This window comes from Aquila chrysaetos, chromosome 15 (assembly GCF_900496995.4).
Source record: "Aquila chrysaetos chrysaetos chromosome 15, bAquChr1.4, whole genome shotgun sequence".
Taxonomy (NCBI): Eukaryota; Metazoa; Chordata; class Aves; order Accipitriformes; family Accipitridae; genus Aquila; species Aquila chrysaetos.
The window spans coordinates 1,194,030-1,214,211 of NC_044018.1; the positions used below are offsets into that span (position 1 = coordinate 1,194,030).

Consider the following 20,182-nt stretch of genomic DNA (forward strand, 5'->3'; position numbering starts at 1 on the left):
GGCTGGTCTAAGAGTGAAAACTTTGCTATGGGCAAGTGACTCTGTACGAGCTCAGACCCCACTGGGGAACAGGAGCAAGCACCCCCAAAATGGGCAGGCTGAAGAAAATTCACCATTTTTCTGCTCTTCTCCTGCAGCCAGCCTGAAGAGCAAGTATTTGCAGAAAATCCCAAAGTCACCCCTAGCTGAGTTTCACCTGCAAAGGAAAGAGGTGGAGAACTGGAGAGCTGCAATGGCAATGGATTTGGGGCTTTGGAGCCCTTTTCAGCCAGCCTGGAGCATGCACAGGGCAGCTGCTGTGGAGCGATGTGTACCTTACAAGACACTGAAGTTCAAAACCAGCCCCAAATCTCCTGTGAATAACTGGGAGGGTCATAAAGTCAAGGGATCTTGTTGGTTACCCCCCCCACCCGCAACCTCCCAGGGTACGAGTGTCCCCTGGGACTTTGGTGAGTCAAATCCAGCACCATGGTGGGACATGAGTCCCTGATGCTCAGGGGTGGGAGTGGATTTTGGCTACCTCTCCCTTCCACTTCCAGACTAGGAGCTGGATAACCTGGCATCTCTCCCTGGCTGCTCCCATGGGTCCAGAACTGGGAGCTCCTGCCCGTGCCTCAGTTTCTCCTATTTGCAAAATGCAAATAGTGCAGCTACGGTTCACAGGGGCTGCCAGGAGTGCTGGGATCCCTGGGAGAAGAGAAGCAGCATTATTCCATAGCCATCCCACACAGCTGTCAGTCTCAGCCCTTTTCTCAGGAATGCTTTTATCGAGGTTGTGATTTATTCATCTCCCACCTGAGCGGAAGTCAAGCAGCATTTCAGAGCACTGCCCACCTGCAGAAACGCACATGGCAGCCTGTCACACTGGAGTCAAACTCTTTCTTTAACTTCTTTTTGTGCAATAATAGATACTTGTGGCTGAAGGAGCAAACACCCACTCAGGGAGCTCTGCCCAAACGCCCCAGGCTGTACTGCTGGTGGGCGAGGAGAGGGAGAAGGGTGGATGGCAGCTTGACTAGCGAAGAGCATCTCTCTCTGCAACGCTCAGTAACTCCAGGAAAACCAGGGTACTGAGGAGTATCAGCACAACACTCAACCTGTGAGTTGCTGTGAGGAGCACTGAGGGATGCCAGACTGGTGGAGGTCACCTCACTCCATGCTAAAGGGGTCTAAATCTCCCTCTAGAGTCACTGGGGAAAGGCAGGAGACTCTTCCCTCTAGAGAACTTGGCACCAAAACCCAACCGTCCACAGCGGGATGTTCTCCTGGGTCTGGCTGTGAGGGTCCAGGCCATCGTGCCTGGCCCCATCCCATCCCAGGGCAGGGGTTAGCCCGGGGCTGGGCAGCCCTGGGGCAGTTTGGATGGGCCCTGCTTGGAGGGAAGAGTCATGGCCAGCCTGGATGCGGATCATGGTGCAGCATCATTTTAATCAAACGGTAAAAGTACAGCCAGGGATTTAAAGAGTTGGTCAGAGAGGATGAGGGAGCCAACAGGACAAATAACGCAGCTTCACAGCAGCATCGAACTTGCCATGCCATGACTCTGCTGCCCATCATTCCCAAGTTCTCATGGGGCAAGGGGACAGCAAAGCATTGCCTGAGCCACTGGAGGAGCTCTGCACCAACCACGCGCAGTGCTGGGACGCTTCACGGCCACCTCCAGTGTGGGACCCAGTGGGGAGCAGACCCTGTTCCCAGCTCCGGGATGTGCTTACGCACCCGTCAGTACAACAGCCCCAAGGCCACGCGCTAAACACCCCAGCGGCAGGAAAGCCTTCTTGCAGAAGGTAATGCAACGCAGTGCTGTGCATCCTCAGAGATGGGTGTCAGGAGCTACCTGCTGAAACCCAGCGCCAAAACCCAGCCGTGCAGGTCAGGGTCCAGCCCAGGCACCTGCAGGACCTGGCCCTACCTCATCCAAAGCAATTAGCAACCTGGCATGAACCAATCCTCACAAGTACCACCAAGCACATCAAGACCGAGAGCATGTGAGAACTCCTATCTTACTATTACTACAACTGTTAAAAGTCAGAAAGATACTGTTTGTGTATCCTCATGGTGTTATAATTCTGGTCCCTTCATCCAGAACAAGGTTCTGTCCTGGATTCATGTCTTGTGTTAGCCGGCATCCCAGGCTCAGTGCTCTCCCACAACCTAAAAATGATGCTGCTATGTGTCAAAGAGGTACCCAGGGGATCTGCCCCCGGACTTCCCCGTCCGCAGGGCAGACATGGAGCTGTCTCCACTTGTTTCCCTTATGGGACAAGGAATTTGGGTAAGATGTAGATAGGCTTTGGAGCTAAATGTTAACATAAGGTGTTAAACTGCTGTTCCCTGTACAGGCAAAGCTTGCTGCAGCTTTGGACACACACCAGGTGTAATGAACAGGGAACAAGACCAAACCCCTCTCCATCCGCCATCCTATCTGAGGGATGGGTTGGTCCTAACCCACCTGCCTGCTGCCTTCACCGACCCAGCCACACATGGGATCACTTCCTAACCCACCTCGACCACCCTTTTAGCAGTAGGATTTTTCTAGCCATGATCTCAGGATCCAGCCCTGCTGGGTCTCGTTACCGGGAGCCTCTCCTCTAGGACCGAGCTTGCAGAAGACAGCAGCATCGGGTGGCCGCACCACGAGCTCTGTGGTTGCCCAGGATGAGTAGGGGAAGAGGGATCCCTGCCTGCAGGTATTGGTGATGCCTGCTACATTCAAAGCGTGAGACTAAACCTGCTCTCTGCACAGGAATTGGTTGCAGCAAACTATCAGGAAAAAAATTTCCGAACCCTGACCCAACTGTCCTCGAAGATGACGCCACATTTCTTCCTTGGGAAAGAAATGTCCACAAGGAGCTCAGCTCCTCACGGCTCAGCACCGGGGAAGGAAACACGGCTGTGAAGTTTGGTGTCGTCCTCCCTGGACGGCATGACAGCGATGGTGATCCTGCACCACGCAGGAGCCAGCTCACGCCTAGGAGGACGGTGGAGATGGGATCATGGGGGGGCCTGGAGAAATGCCCTGGTGTCCCGTAAGGGCTCTGACAAGGGAACTGGCAGGAGCACGAGAGGGTGGGTGCAGCAGGAGCACAGCAGGCACAGCGCTGATCTCAAAGCATCTCGAAGTGGGTGTCATTCCCATTGCCCATCGGTTGGACCACAGGGTCTCACAGTGGCTCTTAAGTAAAGATGTCAAAGCAGGGACGGTTCCTGCACATCCTACAGGGATTGTGTCCCAGGCTAGGGGCCAGGCACACTCAGGACTGGAAACATGGGTCCTCCCGGGGCTCACCGGGAAAACCCGCAGTGGCCTTTGGCTCTTCTGCAGATCCCCCCTCTCCACTGCCAGGGGAGGCGGTGGGGGTTTGCCGGGGGGTGACTTAGGGCTGGGATGGCTCCAGGCTTCACCGTCAGCCGGGGATACGATCTGTTCCTGCAGAGGTTATTTAATTGCCCCTGCGCTGATGCTGGGAGGCAGGGACAGGGAAATAAGGGGATAATTACACCTTTTTAATGACACTATGGTCATTAATTAAGGTAGTGCAGGGAAGGCTATTTCATGCAGTGCTGGCTGGCCTGGCTTGGAGGTCATGAAAATACCTGCTTCCCCGCTCTCCCCGTGGCACGTTTGCCAAGAGAAGGGATTGCTATTCCTGATTCCTGGTGCTGTCAAACCATCCCACGCCCGCCTCTGCCTGCCGGTGGGCTCCCGCATGCTGGTGGATGGATCTGGCACCATGCAGCGAGCTCATGCAGAGCCTTCTCCAAGCCCTCAGGGACTTGGAAAAGGTTTGGCTGCTGCTGAGGGTACGCACCCCTGGAGAGTTTTTGCTCCTTTTGCAAGCTTCCCTTAGAAAGCTTTGGAGCTGGCGCAGATCTGAGCAGAAAAACCAAAGCTGCAGCATCCTTAGAAGAAATCCAGGCACACGTCGGGTCCCGGCACAAGGCAAGTTCTCCTCCTGGCCCTTCCAGTGACACTTTCTTGGTGGCACAGGTTCATGACCAAGCCCTTGACCCTACGGCAGGAGCCCAGTTCCCTCCAGCTGGGGCACGGTGCCGCTCCTGGGAAGGGGGGGGGGGGGTGTCACCCTGGGACTTCACCTACTTTGCCCTGGCTGAATCCCCCTCCCCAGGGGCTGCCCGTGGGGGAGGTAACGTGGGGGCTGCAGTGTCCCAGGCTGGGTGCCGGCAGGCAGGGAGACCCCAGGAGAGCAGCTCTGGTGGCGGGGGGGGGGGGGGGGGGGGGGGGGGGTCATGCCCCGGACAGGGAGAGGTGCGCAGCCCTTAAAGCTGGCAGGCTCGCATCCCCCCTTCCCAACCCAAGCAACGGCCGCGGTGGGGAAACTGAGGCAGGGAGTAGCGGCGGCAGGGAACAACCCATCCCGGGACAACCCCCCCGGCACCCCCCCCACCCCAGCTACCCTCGGAAAGCCGCTTTGGCGATGCGGTCGGCTTTGCCGCGGAGGCCGGAGACGGTGCGGAGCTGCAGCAGCAGAGCCATGGTGCGCGGCCAGGCGCGGAGCGGTGCGGAGCGGTGCGGAGCGGTGCCGGCTGGCCGCGGTGCAGTGCCCGGTGCCGCGGTAGGATGCGCGGTGCGATGCGCGGTGCCGCGCTCCCAGCTGCGCTCCGAAGCGCGGGGCGGTGCGCGGAGCCGCGGGGCGGTGTTCCCCCCCCAGCGCTGAATTATTCAGCAGCGGCACCGCCCGCCCTCCCCTCTGCCTTCCCTCCCCTCTGCCTTCCCTTCCCTTCCCTTCCCTTCCCTTCCCTTCCCTTCCCTTCCCTTCCCTTCCCTTCCCTTCCCTTCCCTTCCCTTCCCTTCCCTTCCTTTCCCTTCCCTTCCCTTCCCTTCCCTTCCCTTCCCTTCCCTTCCCTTCCCTTCCCTTCCCTTCCCTTCCCTTCCCTTCCTTCCCTCCCCTTCCCTTCCCTCCCCTCTCCCTTCCCTTCCCTTCCCTTCCCTTCCCTTCCCTTCCCTTCCCTTCCCTTCCCTTCCCTTCCCTTCCCTTCCCTTCCCTTCCCTCCCCTCTCCCTTCCCTTCCCTTCCCTTCCCTTCCCTTCCCTTCCCTTCCCTTCCCTTCCCTTCCCTTCCCTCCCCTCTCCTCCCTTCCCTTCCCTTCCCTTCCCTTCCCTTCCCTTCCCTTCCCTTCCCTCTCCCTTCCTTTTCCTTCCCTCCCCCTGGGAAAGTGGGTGGTTGGGGGGAGTGATGGGACTCTGCAGGGAACTTCCCCCTCCGCTTGCAGGAGATGGTTGTGAGTGAGGAAACTGAGGCAGGGTTCCCTGGGTGCGCTGGAGCCTCTGGGACAAGACCATGCGCAGCCCCCCCCCCCCACTGCCTGGGACCACCGAGGGCCAGCAGCACAGGGATCCTGCACTGTCATCAGCATCTCCTGGGGTCAGGCGCAAGAGATGGGTGGGCTATTATCCATGTCCCCCCGCCTCCGTGACAGCCAGCAGTGGTGGGAGGCAGAGCTAAGACCACCCCGCACAGCCCACGGCTATGGCAGCAGGGCCACTAGATCACAGCCCTTCAGCTGGACCATGAACAAGTTTGGACCAGAGGATGGGACGTGTCTGGTAGCGTTGCTGGGTGCAGGAAGGTCCTGGGCAGCGCAGGCAGCGTCGGCACACCGCGGGGCTGTGGCATCCCAGCCTGGAAGAGCCACTGCCTAAACGTCGGCAGTGCCGCGCTCTGCTGCGCGCTTATCCGAGCTGCAGCGTGCTCCGCGCTCCGCTCTGCGTGTTTGCCGTGTGCTAGGCTGAACCTCAACAGGATTAAGTGGAATTTCCAGACATAAGTGATAGCTTTACAATCCGGGCTTGCAGGCTCAGTTTGGAGCAGGTCTTGCCTGTAGGTTTGCACATGAACACCTTTCCTGGGGTCTTAAACTTGTCCTTTATTTCAGGGAAGACAACTAACACATACATTTGGGAAGAGGAAGAACATAGACACAAGGGTCTTTGAGCCTCACACATCTGCCTTTCCTGCTTGGGCACTTCCAGGAAAAATCCATCTGTGGTGAAGCGTGAACCCAGGAGACCTTCAGCATCATCATCAGAGAGAGAGAAGTGAGGGTGAAACCTTCACAAATGGGTAATAAAACACTGGAAATAAGACATCTGTTTCCATCTACCACATCAGGTTCTGTTAGTGAGTCTGGATTGCGGTCCTCCTGCCAGCGGAAAAGATTGTTATGCTCATTCATAAGTGCATGAGAGTGACAAAACTTGTGGAGATTAACAGTGTGGGCCATTTCTCATTATGTTCATAATTACCTCCTGGAAGCATGGCGCGGAGGGGAGAGTGCTGCAGCACGGAGGGAGGAGGTGGCAGTGAAGGCAGCAGCTCTAGTGGGACGTAACAGCCACGTGAAACCCCTCAGCCAAATACTGCTCATCTTTTGTGGCAGAAGATGGCCTCACCTTCATCGCCCCCAGCTCCGCTTCTCCAATTCACTCGATTCGAGAGCAAGCAAATTACACCAGCGTTTCTAGGAGGCATCTTCAGAGCAACCCACGTTGCCCTAAAAGCACAAGTACCACAGAAAACACCTTCTACATCATGTAGTTAATTTTAAACCTCTTACTCAATATCAGAAAGTAGATAACTAAGTAAAAAAATCCAGTGGAAAGGGTGTTGGCTGAAGATATTCATTACAAGAGGCAGTAGGAGGGACCGCTTAGAGCTGCAGCGTGCGGTTAGGTTATGCTGGATGGCCACCATGAAAACACCAGCCTGAAGGACCTGATAAGGACCGTGACTTCTTTTTTCCTGATTTTATTTTATATGAAATCCCAGACATGATTTAACTGTTCCTACTGTAAAAGCACACGTGGAGGGCTCTTGGGGAGTGGTAACCCATAGTTTTACTCCCAGACTTAAAGAGACACAGCAAAGCGAGAAAGAAGAAATTAAGACAGAAGACGATATGCACATGGGTGTTTAATACGGTGCATTAAATCTGACTGCAATCCGGTGCCTGTAGTCGCTGAAAGCAGCGCAAGAAACTACTGCCCTTCGGCAGCTGGACATAAGCATCCTCTTAGGATGCTACAACTCATAAAAGTTTATCCTCTCGTAGCTGAAGAGACCTCTAGAGCTCAATGCTCTTCTGGATGGTGGAGGATCTACACTTGCCCCCCTGGTGATTTATCCACCCATTATACTCGTAAATTGGATAATGAAGATGAGCAGGAGCAATGTGGGAACCCAACAGCAACAAAGTCAACAAAACATAAGGATTGTCAAAGTATGGTGTGTTAAAAATGTTCTCTCCATCCTGAGAGCTAAAGAGGCCTGCCTGTGACTAACTGAGCAAGATGAGAAAATGCCTTTTTTAAACATTAATTCCAGTTTTTCACAATGTCTCTGCAATTTTCACATCGCTGCATGTGATTAAAATTACGCACCCACCTCTGAATCACTGATGATTGCTCTTATTTACTATGGCTTTACACCAAAGGCAAGGGGGAAGGCACTTCTTGCCATGGCAGAATCAGGCCTTAACTAGTCCTTCCGCGTACACCTCCCACAGCACCAGGATCCCGTTGAAATAAATCCAATTGCACATGCTGAAGCAATAGTCTTATGATGCTACGGAACGTTAAGTCCAAAATTAATGAAATTTTCTCTTCTTAACTCTTTTTCTCTATTTTTTTCCAGCTCTTCTCTTCCCACGCTTGGAAAAATCATATCAGCCTCCCCATTTGTCAAACCACTAAAATCCTCTGTATTAATTACAGAAAGTTGTTGTGTTTTTCTTTTCCCATTTTTTTCGTGTTGCCTGAGAGTCGGACAAAGACATCGCACTTGGGGGCTGATTTTGGCCCCTTTCATCAACAGGAATCTCTGGGACAGGCTTTGAGTGATGTTTAAATGCTAATGGCGGATGCTAATATATTGTGTAAGAGTGTGAGTGCCTATACAGAGCTGTATATTTTCCTGTGTTACGTTTCTCTTCTCTTGCCATCCAGGCTGCTGCGTAAAATCCCCAGGAGCCCGCTAGCCTGAGCGGATCCAGGCTGCGGTAACACAGCCTGAAGAAGGCAGTTCTCCTTCCAGTAACATACCTGCAATAAATGTGCCGAATAATCCACTCCAAATTTTCTTCCAGTTGCTAGAAAGACTTAATGGGTGCCTGACCCATCCCCTTTCCTTGCATCTGCAGACAGGCACAGTGATGCTTCCTGAGTCCCGCCGAGCAGGAATTTGGTGTTTTAGTGAAATCAGCAATAACTGGGGGGTCTCCTCCTGCCGGACGTGGGCAGGGAGATGGTTCTGTGCTGGAGCCACAGACATCAGGTGTCCCAGCAGATTGCATTGCATCCCGCTGGCTGCTCTCCTCGCTCCCGGGAAGATGCAGGCAGCGCCGGGCGGAGCCCGGCGAAGGGGCAAATGAAGGCGGCTGCAGGCAGCAGGCTTTGGGGACAGCAGGCTTTGGGGACAGCAGGCAGGATTTGGGGACAGCGAGCTTTGGGGCAGCGTGTCAGTATGGCAGCGGTGCTGGCAGGGCAATGCCGCAGAGGGTGGAGGGAGGAAGCAGAGAGCAATCGTGCAGCTCTGGCTGATGGGCTCCCTTCAGATGTAGAAAATACCCTTACCAGAGAGCTCTTGAGCCGGGACACGCAGCAGCTCTGTGCGAGGAGGGAGAGGATTTCATTTTCCAGTGGGTGATTTTGCTAAGAGAAATATTCCCTGCCCTTTCCTCCAGGCTGCTTTATTTACTTATCAAAGCCTGCAGCACTTAGCTCTGCAGATTCCCACACTGGGTCCACTCTCTGCCAAGGTCAGTGGTGGCTACGGTGGTCCTCTTTCCCATCGGCAGCTAAAGTCCCAAGTCCTGCAGAACAGGAGCAGCGACCAAACCAGCTTTTCCATCAGCATCAGCCTGGAGGGGAGCCCTGGCTGGGTGGCAAAGAGGCTGTAGCTGAAGGCACCACAAAAAAGGAGCAGAAAAAACCCTTTCTCCTGCAATGCAGATGTTCCTCAGACCAAGCCCAGGGCCAGCAGATGCAGGCAGTAGTGCCAGAGCCTCCTTGCTCTGAGGGACAGCAATGTGCATTTCTTCATTTCCCATTGGACTCATTTTTTTTTGGTCCTGCTCTTCCTTGTGCTGATGCTGCCCCTTTGCCCCAGTGACAAGGACTGAGCTAGAGCCTTGGAGGATGAATAACAAGGAGAGCCCTTGCTTTCAAAGAAAGCAATATAGTCAGTCTAGCAGGACTGACTTTTGGTAAATCCGTCTGGCCTTTTGCATCATTTTCCGTTTACTTTCTTATCTTTCCCTTGTATCCTCCGAGACGGATTGGAAAGCCGTGCGGATGCCGGGTCACAAGCCCACAGGGAGCCAGACAACCTTCTCATTCCTTCTTAAATGCCAGAGCTGTACTTGTTACTCAGCAGCTGTAGCAATGCAGCAGCTCTCAATGAGTAGATTTTTTAATTATTATTATTATTTTTAATTCTGACATGGGGTTTTTCCCATTTTCTTGAATTCAGTGCAATTAGCAAACCGAGATTACCTCATCTCTCCTCTCAGAGAGGAGCCAGCTGTAAGGACACGCAGTGGTTTTCTGCATGAGGTGTCCCATGCCTGTAGCAAACTCCCGGCGATGGATCCCACCCCACCAGTTTCTCCCTAGTCCCACGGTGGCTGAAGCCACATCTCACTGGGAACTAGAGAAGATGGCAGCAGAAGCCTGGCCAGCTCGACCACTGAGCAGTGGGGTCCAGCTCACGGGGATGCACGGCTTGATCTGGGAGCAGCCCATCGACTCCCCAGCGGATCCGTCCTCGAGGGAAGCAATGGCACGTGGCTTTTGGAAATGCTGAAACCTGAGGCTGCATAACCTGGTGAGACCAACACACGCCTCTGCTTCACAACCCAGCTGGGAGAGAAAGCGTCTGGGAGACCTTCTCCAGAGCTGGCACTGTAATGTCCTAGCATGAGGTGGGTGCTGAAAGCCCCTGGATTTCTATTTTCTTTCCTTTTCTTTTTCTTTCCTGCTATTTTTTTTTGTTTTATTTGAAATAACTCAGAGCTTAAATACAAATCAAGAACAGCCCCTCCAATTCCCACACCTTCCAGTGCCCCTTACAAGCAAGGATTATTTTACTAGAACATACAGATCTCTGTGTGCAATTATTTTTTTTACATTGGTTCTTTATAGGCAACTGACCCTTCCCAAAGCCTTTCCAGGACAGGTCCCTAGTTGCTGTCCTGGGGCAGGAACAGAGCCCACTACTTTCCTTACACAAGGAGCTGGGGAAAAAAAACCCCAAAGCCTAACAAAATGCAAACCTGGGGATATTTCTGGATCCCCTGCAGCAGGAGGGTCGAGGGCAGGGGGTGCAGGCAGAGGGTGCTGGGGTGGGTGCAGCGGTGAGGGCTGGCTGGGTGCAAGTGGTGGGTGCAGAACACGTTCAAGAGGGGGTGCCGAGGGGGGTGCGGGGTATCTCAGGGTCCCGGCGGGGTGCAGGGGGGGCCGGGGGGTTGCTGGACTCCCACCGTTGCCCAGTGACAGTGTTTGTGACCCATCTGGGCCAGGCAGAAACCACCAGGACAGTTCTGGGGGCAGCTGCAAGGCAGGGACCCTCCACAGCCCGGACACGGCTGGCAGCGGGTAGGGGCTGAGCACAACCAGACCCGCACCCCGGGACCCCGCACCCTGCCCTATGGACACTGCACCCTTCACGGATCCTGCACCCTGCCCCAGGAACCCTTCACGGGTCCTGGACCTTGCCCCAGGCACCCTGCACCCTTCCTATGACCGGACTGTGTTTAAGACGGGCTGTAAGAGCCGAGTACTGCAGGGACTCCATCTCCTGACTGCTCTGCTCTTGCAACCCCACGTCTGTGCGTTTCCTCGGGTTGTTTTACACGGGTCAGGGGTTGTCTTCTTTGTCGGGGGTTGTAGAGGGACAGAGCGGTGGATTTTCTCACCTCCTCATGCATATCGCACGAGGGCAGTGAATAATGCATGCAGCCTTTGAGAGAGGCAGACTTCTCAAGTGCACCCTGCTAAAACACCCGCCTGGTCCTGGAAGGACTTTGGGGGCTTTTCCTCTCCCCGGTAGACCCCAAATGTCTCTTGCCTAAGCGAATTTCAGCTCGTCCTGCCCTCTCGGGTGAGGCAGCTTCCCCAGCCCCTTCCCATCATCACATATTTCACCCCCCCCTCCTTCTCTTGTTTGCTTTCATGTCTCCTTTTGTTTCGTGTAAGCAAAGATTCCTGCTGCAGCCAGGGCTGGTCCAAACTGCTGCGGGATGCCCTTGCCCCGGGCAGCCCTTGCCCTGGGTGGGCAATGCCTGTCCCTGGCAGCTTTCCCCTGGTATAAAGCCAGGCCGGGTGCCAAGGCTGCACGTCCCGTGCACCCAGGAGGTGCACCCGCACCCACGGGCTCCTTGCTGGCGGGGTTATGCGTAAGGCTGGCATCCATCCCTCTCGCTGCTTCTCTCTGGGCTGCTGGAGTCCATTTCTCCCTTACAGGCAGAGCTATATTTGTAGGAGACATATACATATTTTATTTTTATATGTATATGTATACAAATTTTTTCTTGTGGTCTTTCGAGAGCATCATTCAGCCATCCAGTGCTCTGGCTGACAGCCCGCTCCCGGTTCACATCTCACGGCTTCAACCCCAAAGTGGGTTTGCTGCCAAATCTTTCACCTTTTCTCTTCTTCAGCTGCTCTGGCAAACAGCAAACTGCAGCCATGCTGCAGAGACGAACACCCAAATGCCCTGAGCTGCAGGGCCCGATGCTCGGGCGCTGGGCTCTGCTCTGCCTGCCCTGGGCTCCAGGCTGGGTGCCCTGGCTGCATGGGTGCTTGCACGCTTAAATTGCATCCCACGTTTTTTGGCACCTGTACCTGTTCACACAAATATTCCCAGGGTGGCAAGCAGCAGGGTACTTGCGTATCAGATGTCTGTCTTTACTGCTTTGCTTTGGATTTGTGGCCCGTTGATGCCCATAGAGGTGAACAGCATTGCAGGGCTGTGTCACCAGCTGCACGTCATCCCCTTTGTGTCTCAAAAGGCTCAGAGAAGAGAAATGCTCGTTATTTGGCTGTTAAACCAGAGCTGAGCAGAGGGAACAGGCCAACACGGCGCTCTCGTCCTGTATGTTGGTGAACGAGGGTGTTTTCAGTCAAAGGCAGGGTATTTAACTGTGCTGCGGATCAGGTGAAGCAAACTGTGGCCGGTTGATGCTGGGCTGGATCTGGCCACTGGTGGCCTGATGGCCTTATTGCATCAGTGGCCATGGCAAGCAGAATCCATATTAATGACCTTGTCTTGTGAAAAATCATTTGAGTCCTTAAATGAGCAAAACCCCTGGTACCCAATCTTTTTCAAATATGAGCCAAATTTGTGGTGTGCAAATCATCATTCCTCGTTCAAGCTACACCATGGGAACTGGGCAGGGTCAGGCAGAAAAACTCACGTATAATGGATGGGAAAGCTGGGGGGTTTTGTGCTGTGTTTGTCCCAGAACGCTAATTGGAATCTTGCTGTCTGCCAGACAAATGGACTTGTGCTTGTACCTGGGGTGTCTGCTGGGTGTTAGTGCTGGCCCTGCAGCAGGACCAGGCAGGGACTGGGCTCAGCACGGGGGGCTGCTGGGGCCACCAAGCCCAGTCCCTGCAGGGCAGGCAGCAGGACAGTGGTTTCATCCACACAGACTCGAAAAACAACTGCGGCAGCATCGCTGGGGAGGGGGGCATAGGGCACAGGACTCAGCGAGCCCCAGGGTCTCATTGACCAGGGGATGCGCTAAGTAGTTTGTCATTGATTTTCGCCTTCAGTTATCTCCTTTCTTTGGCAGCTCTGTTTTCTCTGTCCTGGCAGCAAGGGGAAAGGGTTATATTTCCTTCTTTTTCCCTTAGATATTCCTTTTCTCCTCCTGGCTTTCGCAGAATGATACAGCTCTGTGCTCAGAGCCAAGGTCTCCTGCACCAGCTGAAACACTGGTTTCAGGTTATAGGCAGAGAATCTCAGACTGCAGGAAAATTAACTCCAATATGCCTTGGGTGAGTTTACTTGGTGAAAAGACGCAGTTTCCACTGACTGCTGTGAAACGTGGCAGTGTCTCAACACATGAGGCTTTGCAGGAAACCCAATTGCTCACGGCCATTGCGAGAAGCTGGAGGGAGAATAATGACATATATCCACGCTCTGGGAACACACAGAGAGTCCTATGAGCTCTCCAGGGTGGCTGAAGGGGCAAATATAGTTTATTTTTTTACCACTCATTATTAGTGATAACTGGATTTTCAGCTCTGAGTGTGCAAAGAGCTAAGGGAACTTCCAAATAATGTCTTTATGGGGCAGATGAAGTGGTGGAAATGAGTCTGTACAGCCTTCCCCTGCTCTCAGGGCCAGCCAGTGCTGTGTCCTGATGAATTCCCTGCCCCAGCCCGGCCCTGGGTTTTGGAAAGGGGGCATCTGTGGGGCTGTTCCCTGATTGAGAGAGGTTCCTGGTTGCTTTACGGGAGGCAGCATCAGAGGGCCTCTGGGACCGTCCCAGCAGAAGACTGGTCCCCTGAGATGCTCTGCAGCGTCTCCCCATCAGCCCTGAGCCCTCCGCGAGCTGCCCGGTAGGAATGAGCTGAGTTTGGTACTACGTCCTCAGCCTGAAAGCCCGTGGTTTGTGGGAGGTAAGGACACTAGAAGACAGCTGGCCAAAACGCGTGCTGACCTTTCCTGGATGCCGGGGGTCTGCATGCTTGGAATAGAGGGGTCCCATTCATTTTCCCTCTTCCTGCAGGTTTTCTGCCAGGAGAGGGACCAGCTGCTCCCCTTTCCCACTCCTCGGGTGCATGGCCAGCCGGGGATGCGGTGAACCCTGCTCTGCTGGCAGCAGCTCCCTGCCTGGGGCACCTCTAAAATGCAAGGAAGGGTGCTTAAAAGGGAAAATGAAAATGGGATATGTCCTGGGTCATGAGGGCACCGTTCCTTCCATCACCAGGATCCCTTGAGCAGCAGTTTATCCTCGGATGCAACACTGTGCATCAAATGTGGTTTTTTGCTCAAGTGGCATTATTTAAACCCAGAGAGGTGGGTGCTGGCTCCCACAGGCATTTTGCAGGTCGAGGGAGGAGAAGGGAGCTCCTTGCTCCCAGAAAGTCCCAGCATGGCCATTGTTGACCACATTTTCCACGCAGGTATTGAAGGCACATCTCGAACACAATGTTTTCCTTCAGAAACACCCGTGGGAACGCCACCATGAGATACCCCCAGGGTCCCCAGACTGTGATGGCATGCCAAGCAGGGGGCCGGGACCCGTGCCCGTGCACCCCACTGCACACCCGTTTCAGCCTGGACGGCGGTCGATCCCAGGAGCTGAGCAGGTTTTACCAGGTGAGGACACGAGGGACCGTGGAGGGGAGCCAGGGTGGCCACAGGGTCCCGCTGGCTGCCGGGGGCTGCGGAGAGATGACCCCTCCTGTGCTGCCTGCACACGGTGAGGCTCGCTGCCCGAAATCCATGCACGGGCAGGAGGCAGGGATGCCACCTCAGCAGCCAAATTTCATTCCAGGCAGCTCGAGTGTTCGGGTGCTCACAAAACTGAAACAAGCCTTGGCTGGGGGGGGTTTAATCCCAGGCATCGCACGCGTGTGTGCATGGGGGAGTGCACCGTGCGTGTTTAACAGGCAGCCGGGGCTGCCGCTCCCGGGGGCTGCATGGGGAGCAGCCCCCCCATTGCAGCAGCCAGCTCTGCCCCTTCCAGGACCCCTGTCTCCAGGGGCTGGCATGCCGGAGGGCAGGGCACAGGGTGAGGGTCTTGAATGCAACGGGCACTGTCCGCAGAGCGGTGGGCAGACGCCTGTGGGCACAAGCACCTGAGATAACTCAAAATTTGAGAAGCAGGGGGAGCAGCTGGCTGCAGGAGCCCCCACCACGAGCACCACACTCGCCCCATGCCTCGGCCACGGCAGGGCCCATTTCTTGCTGACACCTTACGATGCATCACGAATAACTCAAGCCAAGCCGCCAAATTAATGATGCGAACACAGACGCTGCTTATTAATTTGCCTGTTAGCACAGCAGCCCGAGTGTCTGAGGCAGGGCAGCTTGGGAACAGGGCTGTGACCAATGTTTCTGCACGGTTAGAGCGGGGAGGTGATTGCCACGTGCTTTGCAATAGTAACCCCTGCAAAATGCTGGTGCAAACATGACTGGGAACACTGAACTCAGCCAAAATGCCTGGGCGTTTGCTTTTATCTGCAGCTGACCCAGCAGCACCGTGAGTTTTACCGGGACAAGAGCGGGATGCTGTATGTCCTTCCATACTTTGTGCTGCCCTCGAAGGAAAAGGAGAGATATCCTCATCCACTCGACCTGTGAGTACTGACAGCCCTGTGGACAGTCCCTAGGACATGGTGGCACCCAATTCCCAAGGTCTGGGCTAGTGGGATGAAACTGGAGAAGTATGGAGGGGTGCCAGCCCCATACCCGATCCTCCTTCTCTTTTTCACCCAAACCTTCTGTCTTCAGAAAAATGAGAGCAGAAGAAACCAGATTAACTTGAAAGGAAAGAATAAGTGGGAGGCGTGCCAGGCTTTGAGGCTTCTTTCCCAACTTAGCAGTCCCAGGGTTTTGGTTTTTTTAAAAGCAAGCATCCTCCTGACTGTGTGTTTGAAATCCTGGATGTTTATTTATTTCATAGCCCTCACAAAAACTGGAGCAGCATCCTGGGGGCCCCCTGTCCCATCTCCTCCCCTCCTCATTGCTATGGGATACCCTGCAGGGTCTGCTGCTCCCTGGGACCTTTCCCACCACCCATGGACACCCATGGCACCAACAGCCCCCACTGCCCTGCTCAACCCTCCAAGGACCAGGGGAGCTGTCAGAGGAATGTGTTGCTCTGGACCAATGCAGGTTATAGCTGGCATCCAAAATCGCCTCTTGCCTTGAGCTCTGAGCACAACACTGGCCTCCTGGGATGATTATATAGCACCTGAAATAGGCTGAAAATACACCTACAGAGCTACCAGTCCAGGACTGGGAGCTGAGCTGCGGTGGGAGGCAGCTGGAGCCAGCCGCCAGCAGAAATACGTGGGTGCCCTCTAGTGCTGTGTTCCTGTGGTCCAACAGGAGAGTAAAATCCAGAAAAAAAAACCTCCATTCATCTTCAGAGGGCTTTGGATAAAATATCTTCATATATTTTTCTTATATCTGGCTGGATCTGCCTATGCTGTAACTTGTGCCTATCACTGCTCCTATCACCGTGCACCTCGAAATTCAAGGTGCATCCTCCAGCCTCCTATATCTCTACATCCTCTAGATCCTCTCTTCTCTGCTACCTGCCCTTAGGTAGCTGTAGACAATTTTGCCTTCTCTTCTCCAAGCTGAACAACCCCAACTCTCTCAGCCTGTCCTCACAGCAGAGGTGCTCCAGCCCTCTCATCATTTTTGTGTCACCCCTCTAGACCCGCTCCAACAGGTCCATGTCCTTCTTATGTTGGAGGCCCCAGAGCTGAACGCAGGACCCCAGGTGGGGTTGGTCCACATCACGTCCTCCAGCCCATCTCGGTGGCCCTTGCTGCGGTATGTCCGTGTCTTCCTTGCACAGAGGAGCCTCAGACCAGCCACAGCACCGCAGGCACCGACCAGGGGGGCTGGATGCGGCCTCTGCCTCGCCGGCCGCTCTCCTGCTTGCACAGCCCAGGAGGTGGCTGGACCCTCCTTGCTGCGAGATGGGAAGTCATGGTCATGCTGTGAGCACAGCAGCGAAATTGGCTATGGCCAGCCCTGGAAGCCTGGGACTCTGCAAAATTTCGTGTGTGGAGCTCAGAGAAACTGCTTATATAAGAGGTTAATTGATGGCCATGGAGCACTTCGTCCTGGCTGTGTGCTGTAGCTATCTAGAGCGGCTCATGTTTTCATATCAACCCTCCGGTGCCCATCCAAAACAAACAGGAGTGGGGGAGGCTGTCCTTCACCCAGGCCAGGTCTCATGGCAAGGCAGAGAAATGTGTGGGACGAGGAGGATAGATGAAAGCGGATGGAGTAAAACAGATGCTGTCGGGGCCATGAGCGCATCCCCCTTCCAGGAGTTTAGCTGGCAGAGTCCAAGGTCAGCCCCAGCGCTGATAAGAGCTGTTGTAAGCAAAGCTGGAGGTGATGGCTGGCACCTCCTTTCCTTTGGGTTCTGCTTTTAAGCCGCAGATTTATCACCGGCCCCCGCCTTTGCAGCTGTGCCACAGCTGGCTCTGCGCCCGGTCTTGGACCTCCTCCACTCCAACCTGGACCCGAATCTGGGCTTGACCTCGGACCTACCCGCTGCTGGGTGGCTCTCGGGCTGTGTCTGACCCCGACCACTGTCTTCAGACCTGATCCTGACCCTGACTTGCTGCTAACGCACCCCTGCTCCTTGTTGCTGAGGACCTTGCTGCTCCCTGACTCGTGTCCACAGAAATTATTTGACTTTGACCTGTTCCTGGAGGGACAGGCAACGTGTCCCCAAAGGGGCACAAGCAGTGGTGGCCTCAAAAGTAATCTGTCTTTTCCCTCTATCCCTTCAAACACTTCCCCATCCCCAGGGTCCTTCCCCATGCAGCGGTCTGCATTAGTATTTGTGGCCTGGAGGTCATGGGTGTTTGCAAACAGGAGAGCATCGCTTGGCCTTGCAGCATCAGCTCTGAACATGGCACAGACAAAATATCCCAGTTCTGCCTCTGTTTTCCTTGCACTTATCAGTAAGCAATACCTGTGCCCATGCGATCCGTGGCAGCAAGACTTTGGGTGCCTGTGAGGGGCTCAGGAGCAGGCAGAGCCAGCAGGACCTCAGGAATTGGGAGCCCCGGGGTTGCATCAGCCCAGCGCAAGGTGAGATTGAACAAGTTCTCTTGTGGGGACAAAAGAAGAATTCTCTTGGGGCTGCAAGCTCCCCTGCTTCTGCAGCTCTACTGGGCTGAACGGTGCCAGGACTGTGGGTGCCCCAGTGCCCTTGGAGCACACCCCTATGGCTGAGCCCTGCCTGTACCTCCGTAACCCCTGCCTGCACCTCCGTACCTGCTGCCTGCACCTCTGTAACCATCCTTGGTGCTCTGTTGCTCCCCAGCCCACCGCTCAGTGCGAAGACCCGCTGGCATTTGCTGCGAGTGTCACTGGTGAACCTGCGGACCTACCAGACCTTCCCCTCGGGGAAGAGAGTCACCTCCCAAGAGAGAGAGACCCGAGACAGCTTTTTCGAGTACCGAGCCTAAGCAATGGCGTCCACCCTGCCCGCGGTGGAAACTGGGTTTTCCAGCTGGGAGTGGAGCCACAGGAAAATAAAGGAGAGGGAGCTGCCGGCTGTCTCGGGCTCTGTGTGCCATGGGGACCTGCCCGCGTGTGGCAGGGATGCTCTTTGTCCACGGCCTCCAAGGAGAGGGGGCAGCTGCCCACCGCGCAGCTCCTCTTGCCATTTGGGATGATCAATGGGCTGAGGTTGCGGGCAGGGAGGGGATTAGCTCCGTTTGACGGGGTCACCGTCTGGGAGTCAAAATGCCCCCCCCCCAGCTCTGTCCCTGCCCATGGACGCTGCTGCATCTGCCGGGGGTGAAGGGAACCTCTGTCCCAGTCTGGGCTCTGCTCGCGGTGGTGGGGGGTCACCCAGGACCCTCTCGCCTGGATTGGGATGACTGCTGAAGTGTTCCAATGGTGGGGAAGAGCACATAGACTTCAGCATAGTCACCAGTGACCTCAGACGGGGTGATGAGCTTGCAAACAGCATGAAATCATCCAGGTAACGAAGACAAGGCTGCAGGAGGGTCTCTGGGGAAGATGCTGCTAAATCACCCATGGGGTTCCCAGCCCAGTGGTACCACCCAGCAGCCAGACCATGGCTTTACAGCGGGCGGGTGGCTGTCAGTGGCCAAAAAAGCAAATCGGACCCCAGGAATAATTAGGAAAAGAGTGGAGAGCAGAGCAGGCAGCATTGGGAGCCTATGGGGGGTTGCCCTCCCTGCTGCCTGTGCATGGCATGGCTGTCCTGCCTCCAGGAGGAGATGATGGAGCAGGAGCAGAAGAGGGTAAGATGCTGGAGCGGGAGAAGGTTCAGGGAAGGGTATTGGAGCAGCTGGAGGTCCACATGGCGTCCGTGCAAGAAACAGCCGTGCAACATAGAGCCCATCAGCCTGGAAGAGAGAGGACAGGGGGTCCGTTGTCCACTGTCTCATCCCGCAGAAGAGCTGAACAGGACCACAGCAGGTGGCCATTGTCAGGTTCAAAGCAAACCCAATGGGGTAATTCTTCCAAACCACTGGAGTCCCCTTCCCAGGATGCTGTGCACAGCAAAATCTGACATGGTTTCAAAAAGCTACCAGAGAAACTGGTGGAAGAAAACTACTCTCAGGATGACTGGCTACAAGGACAATGAGTCTAGGGAGGATGTGCTTTGCTAGGAGGAAGGGGAGCTTAATTCCTCCATCCTCTGGGAGGGCTCATGCTCCCTGGAGAGCACGTTAGGATGGGTTAAGTCATGCCAGGGCTGGTAGGACAGTGTCCCAGTGGGGACAAGGGGCAGCACGCAGCCTTAGCCCTGCTTAATTTATTTGAGAAGATGTATTTTCTCCTGTGATTTTGGAAGTGGATGACATGGTAGGGCACGGACAGAGTCTGTCACTGATGCTGACGACCGGGGCTCTGCCCCCGTATTCCACCCATCCATGAGGGGTCTGGCACCTTTGGGCCACCAGTGAGCACCCTTGCAAGCTGTGCCAGTGTTTGAGAAATATCTGCTTACCTCTGAAGAGTGTCAGCCTGTGGCTTTTGCCCACGGGGCTGGAGAAGGGGTCCTGACCCCACTTCTGCACCATTACAGGCAGATGTCCATCTCCTACCCCACCTTGGAGCTGCTGGGAGGGAGGGCAGAGGCCGGAGGTCCAGCTCAGCCCTGGCACTGCTGCCTTGCCAGGGACAGGAGCAGCCTCGCGTCCTCGCCCCACTTCCACCCCAGCCACATCCCCGGGCTCTTCCCTACTCGGCTGGTTCATAACCAGCCTCCTGTCTGATTCCCATGCCTGACTCGAAACACGAAAGTAGCTTAGCAATGAGGGGCTCTTTGTAGCAGCTATTTTGGAAATCCAGAGATGGGTTTTTTTGTAGCTTTTTATTGACTTTTTTCCCCACTCGCTGACATCTGAAGTGAAATAACCCTTTTAAACTTATCTCCTCCTCACTCCCCAGCCAGCACATTTCATCCAG

General features: G+C 55.0%; 2 protein-coding genes across 5 annotated transcripts in view; one reads left to right on the forward strand and one right to left on the reverse strand.

Moving 5' to 3' along the window:
* Window positions 1-4,648, reverse strand: part of OTOF (otoferlin) — a 108,240-nt gene extending 103,592 nt beyond the window's left edge. For 2 of the 4 annotated variants that reach the window (XM_030036842.2, XM_030036841.2), the window contains exon 1: window positions 4,419-4,645. In XM_030036842.2, coding sequence (XP_029892702.1) covers window positions 4,419-4,498 — 80 coding nt within the window. In that variant the 5' untranslated portion in view covers window positions 4,499-4,645. Of the gene's footprint in view, window positions 1-4,418 lie in introns of all 4 variants that reach the window. The other 2 variants (XM_030036843.2, XM_041128749.1) reach the window with 2 other exon arrangements.
* A 9,567-nt stretch (window positions 4,649-14,215) lies between these two features.
* On the forward strand, window positions 14,216-18,341 carry FAM166C (family with sequence similarity 166 member C). Its single transcript, XM_030038046.1, has 3 exons — window positions 14,216-14,350; window positions 15,221-15,333; window positions 18,057-18,341. Exons 1-3 carry the CDS (start codon window positions 14,216-14,218, stop codon window positions 18,199-18,201), a joined length of 393 nt encoding a protein of 130 aa, XP_029893906.1. The 3' UTR covers window positions 18,202-18,341.
* Window positions 18,342-20,182: the final 1,841 nt, after the last annotated feature.

What these genes read in the sequence shown, in the direction of transcription:
- FAM166C (XM_030038046.1), top strand. Translation starts at nt 14,216, where the DNA reads ATGAGATACCCCCAGGGTCCCCAGACTGTGATGGCATGCCAAGCAGGG. An exon ending in AGCTGAGCAGGTTTTACCAG is followed by an intron (nt 14,351 to 15,220) that starts GTGAGGACACGA and finishes TTTTATCTGCAG; the next exon opens with CTGACCCAGCAGCACCGTGA. An exon ending in TATCCTCATCCACTCGACCT is followed by an intron (nt 15,334 to 18,056) that starts GTGAGTACTGAC and finishes GTTGCTCCCCAG; the next exon opens with CCCACCGCTCAGTGCGAAGA.